General features: G+C 40.2%; 1 protein-coding gene across 5 annotated transcripts in view; it reads right to left on the bottom strand.

The window, feature by feature from the left end:
• RBKS (ribokinase) overlaps positions 1-6,848 on the bottom strand; it is a 101,264-nt gene that overhangs the window by 67,447 nt on the left and 26,969 nt on the right. For 4 of the 5 annotated variants that reach the window (XM_030311399.1, XM_030311402.1, XM_030311400.1 and 1 more), the window contains exons 3-5: positions 5,286-5,349; positions 4,288-4,350; positions 5-169 (exon numbers count right to left, since the gene is read on the bottom strand). In XM_030311399.1, coding sequence (XP_030167259.1) covers positions 5-169; positions 4,288-4,350; positions 5,286-5,349 — 292 coding nt within the window. The remainder of the gene's footprint in view (positions 1-4; positions 170-4,287; positions 4,351-5,285; positions 5,350-6,848) is intronic. The other variant, XM_030311403.1, reaches the window with a different exon arrangement.

Raw genomic sequence — 6,848 nt, 5'->3', positions numbered from 1 at the left:
TCACCTCCATTGCTGTGGGCCATGGTCAGGGCTTCCAAAGAAGTTTCTGGAGTTACTTCTAGCTGGCAGATCATTACTTTGGCTCTGCTGATGGCCTTGGCTGCTTCCCTCAGGTCTTCAGTATTCAAAAGTAAATTCGCTCCGGCCACTATTATGATGATATTCTGGCCTATAAAGAATTTCTACATATTTATATTAAAATCCAAGCAAAGCCAAGCAATGATATCCTGCAATGTTACAATCCCTTACAAAGTCACTATGTTAAATGTGTTGTAAGTATTAATTTTAACATTTCTAGGCAATTTAGGTGAAGTTCTGTATTCCTACTGTATCTTTTTTTACACTATTCCTGCTCTGTAAGATCAATATTATTCTGATAATTTTGAAAAATCTAAAAAATATTTCCCCATTAATATTCTCATATACAAAGAATACTAGCTGGGAAGTGATATATAACATACTTAAAAATGGCTGGTACGATGTATGTGGTAAAGATTCTGAATCCTAGATGACAGATGTGGTAATGATGTGTATAAACAGGAATAAACTTGCCTAACACTACAAACTAAGGCTCAATAGTATGCAGTCAGTTCATGTACATAACCTAGGGTATCTCCGAAAAGTGATTCTGAAGGTCAACACATAGTTTATAATAGCTAACAGATGGAAAGCTGTACCAGCTAAGGCAGAGAGAGGATATTTGGCCTAGACAGCACCAGATCAAACAGAAGCAGGGGTAAAGGATCTTGAATACTCATCACTTGGACCCACAGTCTATAATCCCACCTAAATGCGGAAGGACTGGGGGTGCATTTATGTTAGTGAACTCTCCAGAGCTGTGCTTTCCATGAGTGTAAGCCACAGGTGGCTGTTGAGCACTTGAAATGTGTCTTGTCTAAATTGACATGTGCTTCAATTGTACAATGAATAGCAGATTTTAAAGACTGAGTACAAAGACGAGAAGGTCAAATCTCTTATTACTTTTCTTTTTTTTTTTTATGAAATTTATTGACAAATTGGTTTCCATACAACACCCAGTGCTCATCCCAAAAGGTGCCCTCCTCAATACCCATCACCCACCCTCCCCTCCCTCCCACCCCCCATCAACCCTCAGTTTGTTCTCAGTTTTTAACAGTCTCTTATGCTTTGGCTCTCTCCCACTCTAACCTCTTTTTTTTTTTTTTTTTCCTTCCCCTCCCCCATGGGTTCCTGTTAAGTTTCTCAGGATCCACATAAGAGTGAAACCATATGGTATCTGTCTTTCTCTGTATGGCTTATTTCACTTAGCATTACACTCTCCAGTTCCATCCACGTTGCTACAAAGGGCCATATTTCATTTTTTCTCATTGCCACATAGTACTCCATTGTGTATATATACCACAATTTCTTTATCCATTCATCAGTTGATGGACATTTAGGCTCTTTCCATAATTTGGCTATTGTTGAGAGTGCTGCTATGAACATTGGGGTACAAGTGCCCCTATGCATCAGTACTCCTGTATCCCTTGGATAAATTCCTAGCAGTGCTATTGCTGGGTCATAGGGTAGGTCTATTTTTAATTTTCTGAGGAACCTCCACACTGCTTTCCAGAGCGGCTGCACCAATTTGCATTCCCACCAACAGTGCAAGAGGGTTCCCGTTTCTCCACATCCTCTCCAGCATCTATAGTCTCCTGATTTGTTCATTTTGGCCACTCTGACTGGCGTGAGGTGATACCTGAGTGTGGTTTTGATTCTTATTACTTTTCAAGAACATTTTGATTCCGTGTTGAAAAGATAATATTTGAGAGATATTGGGTTAAGCGAGTATATTAAGATTAATCTTACCTGTTTCTTTTTACTTTTTATTTTGTCAAAAAAAATTTTTTTAATGTTTATTTTTGAGAGAGAGAGAGAGAGAGACACAGAGTACGAGTGGGGGAGGGGCAGAGAGAAAGAGACACAGAATCCGAAGCAGGCTCCAGGCTCCAAGCTGTCAGCGCAGAGCCCAACACGGGGCTTGAACCCACGAACCGTGAGATCATGACCCGAGCCGAAGTCGGACACTTAACTGACTGAGCCACCCAGGTACCCCCTACTTTTAATTTTTTTTAAAGCTTATTTATTTACTTTTTGAGAGAGACAGAGACAGCGTGAGTAGGGGAGGGGCAGAGAGAGAGCACGAGAGAGAATCCCAGGCAGGCTCTGCGCTGTCAGCATGGAGCCCGATGCAGGGCTTGAACTCACGAAACCCTGAGACCATGACCTGAGCCAAAACTGAGAGTTGGATGCTTAACTGACTGAGCCACCCAGGCACCCCTCTTTTTCTTTCTTAAAATGTGCCTCATGGAAAACTTAAAATTATGTATGTGGCTTGCATTATATTTCTTTTGGACGGCACGGACCTAGAGAGATGAGTTGTAGCAGCCATTTCTTTGCACTCCAGGCTGCTCGTGCTGATCCTGTATAGACATGACCTAAAATTACCTCTGAACACAGAACACATGCTAGCCTATCATCTTACCGCAGATGTGTCTGTTGGCCGCAAGGAGGACTTAAAAAAGTGGGGATGGTTCAGCATAAACCCAATCTTGGGACTGGAAAAATTCAAAGTACCCACACACACTGAGAGACAACATATCTCCTTCCTTTTCTCCTTCGGTGACCTCATTCTCTCTGCTAGCACCAACTGCTGCTTCTGGGTTGCTGACTCCCAAATCTATGTTTCTGGCCTGGCCTTGGCTGATGAGCAGCAGGACTTAGACTACAGCTGTCTGACAGACACTGCCATTTGGCTGGATCGTTCCGGCCTCAAACTCAACTTGTCAAGACTGCACTCCTGACTTCACCTTGCTATTCATTCCTTCACTTATGGGAGCCGACTGTCCCCTCTCTGGGTATTTGTGTTAGCTCCTCTAAGGCAATCTGTATCCTCAAGGGTATAACCATATCCTATACTCAAATCTGACAAGTTCTATCATAACAGGCACTCAATACGTCATATAAAACTGTATCTTTGTATGGGAAAGGCAGGAACTTGTTCCATGGATAGGCTAGAAATGGAACTCAAAGATATCCCTAGAACACAAAAGAGAGGTTTAAGACAGAGGTTTAAGACAGGCGGCAATAATTACTTAAGACGTAGCTTAAAGTAATGAACACAGACTATTGTTAGAATGACAAATTTTATCTTCTTTAAGTGGGATACATTATCTTCTTTAAGTGTGATACATTTTTTCATTGTTATTGCAACTTGGGGATCACTGGAGTAGAGCTGAATATTCTGTATCTTCTGTGAGAAATGATTGTGTGAAACTATCCTACATCAACGACCTAATTATGACAGGGGCCGGGCATGGGCCTGGGTGGCTCAGTCGGTTGAGTGGCTCTTGATCTCGGCTCAGGTCATGGTCTCACGGTTCATGAGATTGAGCCCCACAATGGGCTCTGGGCTAGCAGCAGGGAGCCTGCTTGGGATTCTCTCTCTCCCTCTCTCTACCCATCCCCGCTCCCAACCTTTCTTTGTCTCAAAGTAAATAAACTTTAAACAAACAAAAGATGTTACTTTGACAAATCCTAATTTCACACAGTGCACACTGCCCACAATGCACTAGGTTCTGTCCTAGGTGCCCCTTGGAATGCTGGGTCATTCTGAATTTAAGAATCTTATGCAGGTTTTTTTATACTTAAAATAGTGGGAAGAAATTATGAAAACTTTACTTGAGGGTAAAGGGAAGTTACTGTTTTCAAAGACAAATGTTTCAACTGTCGCAAGGCCCTGTGACAGACAGACATGGTTGTATATATAGACTTTTAAGATTTGATTGCCGTTTAAAGAGCAGACAAAATTGAATGCTAATGATAAGTTGGAAGTAATTAGTTGCTGCCATTTGCTCAGTAAATATTCTATAAATATGATTCATCAACTTCCTTGTGCACCTATCTATTTACATTTATTTACCTAGTATAACTGAAATGATGGATGAATACTTAACTGCTTTTAGAGACAAATACCAATTCTGAGTTCACGTGAAGGGTAATGGGACATTATAGGATATAAATATTATTTTGAGGCAACTGTAACACTTCATATGTATTGGATGGACAATTTTACATTTAAATGATCAACCTGGGAAGTACAAATAAAGGGAAACATTTATTTTTTAAACTAAAAACACCACACTTTAGGCCTTAGACTGGTGGGCATAGTAAGAAATCCATAGGATTAGAGTAAAAACTGATGCTTCTGTTCTAGTTCTGGACACGAACTGCTTCCTGAAATGACACTCTAATATGCGAAACACGTACCTTCATTATTGACAATTATAGAAGCAGTTCCTGTAGCAGCATCTTGAGTCTGATATGTAAATTCTAAAAGAAAAAAGAAATTACAATCATGTATATACAGCCTGGCACGGACAATCTATTTTAGCAATTTCAATGCACCACTAATCGCTGGAAAAGCTTTTTAACCTTTAGCCATCTGGGATGATAAAAGAAATAACTAATTACCGCTAATTTATACCCATCACCTATACAACAAGGAAGACAGAAGTCTTTACTTTGTTGCACCTTCGTTCTGCATTAGTAACAACCCAGCAGACCCCCCCCCCACCCCACTGCCAAATCACCCAAATTACTCATAGCATATCCACATGCATTTTTCTAGACCACCATTTTTTTTTCTTCAGTGAAAGAAATGATAGGCTTCAGATGAGAGATTAAAGTCAAACCTATGCAATGCACTTGTTTGTGTTTCTTCATAAACTTTGTGTCTCATGAAGCATTATTGTCTGGAGCGTAAATGGAAATGTTGATCAGGCAGCCTCTGGCAGCGGCAAAAAGCCTTGAAATGGACCCAAAGACCTTCATTCTACTCCTGGCTCTAGCTCCAACTAGCTGTGTGCTCTTGGACAAATTGAGAACTGATCTGGCCTTCGTTTCTCTTTTGTGCAACAATGGTATCGGCTTCAGTGGTTTCTAAGATCATTTCCAGCCATGACATTCAATGACTTTTCTTAAAATATCTTTTGTGAACGTAGCACCTGTTTTCTCTTGTCACCTGCTTTAGAAACATTTCCATGAGATGAAGGTTTGTAATCTCCTATCATTTTATTCCCATCTGGAGGAATGTACATGAAAGAATTAACCAAACGACATTTAAGCAAGATGAGACAGAGCTGTGCATAAAAATTCTCTGGCCACCAGAGGAGGATCTAATAATTCTATTCTATATTCAACTTTTCTTGTAACCAGATCCCAGAGGAAAGTCATAAAAACTAACTTTAAAAAAGATGAAATTTTACCTGTAGAAATATCATTCTGTTTTAAGTTTTCTATATAATCATTGCCAAAAGAATCTTTGCCAACCTGTACCAAAGAAATGATGAATGTTAGATCTTTTACATTTAGTAAAATGCTACAATGTAGTTTTTAGAATACTTAGCATTTTAAAAGGGCATATCTGCACAGTACTTTATAAACATTAGCTAATTAATCTTCTTAATGTAAGATGCTAGACTTGATTTCAGCCCAAATAATTGTTATATATTAATGTTCCAACCTAAAACGTGAAGCATTAAATGACTGTCCCAAGTTCAATCACTTTGCTCTCATTTTGATCTGTTCCTGTGAAAATCACCACTGTGCTGTCCACCATCAACGGCCCTCATATTTATGAAGAATCTCAGTTGTTTGTACTTCACTATAAATGAGGGCATCTTTGTCATGACTTGCCTGGTGTTTTAGAGTCTTCTTTGACATGGGATGGGGGCAGAGAAGGGGGAATTTAAAAAGCTGTCGCTAACTTGGGTAACTTGGTGTAGTGAAAGTCTGTCATTCTTGAGTCCCAGCATGCATTCTGCTAGTGATCCTTCAGTTTCTCCTTGGACACTCACTCCTCTTCCATTCATAGGCAACATAATTAGGGTGGCAGATTTGTTACAACCATTGATCCTATGTTGACACATCATTATCACCCAAACTCCATAGTTTACATTAGGGTTCGCTCTGGTGTTGTACATTCTATGTGTTCTGACAAATGTATAGACACTTATCCACCATTACAATCTTATCCGGATGGATTCACTGCCCTGAAAACCTTTCGTGCTCTGCCTATTCATCCCTCTCTCCCTCCAAGTCCTTGGCAACCACTGATCTTTCTACTGTCTCCATAGTTTTGTCTGTTCCAGAATGCCGTATCATTGGAATCATATAATATGTAACCTTTTAAGACGGGCTTCTTTCACTTAGTAAATATATCTGAGTTTCCTGCATGTCTTTTTTATGGCTTGATCACTCATTTCTTTTTAGTGCTGAAAAATATTCCATGGTATGGACGTTCTGCACTTTACCCATTCACCCACCGAAGGACATCTTGGGTTGCTTCCAAATTTTGGTAATTATAAATTTAGGCTCCTGTGAATGTTCATGTGCAGGTTTTTGTGTGGATGCCCTCCTATTTTTATGATTTTAATTCCAGTATAGTTGACATACAGTGTTATAGTTGTTTTCTCCTAGTGTATTTTAAATTTTAATCAGCTGTCACCAGTTAAGTATTAGGAGGCTTCACAAAAACAAGTTTCCAGGAGGTCCTGAAAATTCAGATGTTCTGGTAACGCTGGGCCCACATTCCTGCAAGGGAACCCAGCTGGATCTGCCCCAAAGGTGAGTCCATGCTGTCTAGTTGACCACAGCTCCTACCAGGCCTATTGCAATTTATGTTACCTTCTTGGCACCCGTAGGCTTTTAGGCTTCACTCCTGAACTACTTTTCTGTCCTGCAGGTGAGCACCATGTCATTGGATCATGTATCTGTCTGGGTCTCAGCCACTCCTGGTGAGTTCTGCCTTTCCACAGAAAATTGTTCCC

The sequence above is a fragment of the Lynx canadensis genome, chromosome A3 (genome assembly GCF_007474595.2).
Source record: "Lynx canadensis isolate LIC74 chromosome A3, mLynCan4.pri.v2, whole genome shotgun sequence".
NCBI classification, from domain to species: Eukaryota; Metazoa; Chordata; class Mammalia; order Carnivora; family Felidae; genus Lynx; species Lynx canadensis.
The sequence above is the reverse complement of the archived record's forward strand: the minus strand, read 5'-3'. Positions and strand labels throughout refer to the sequence as shown.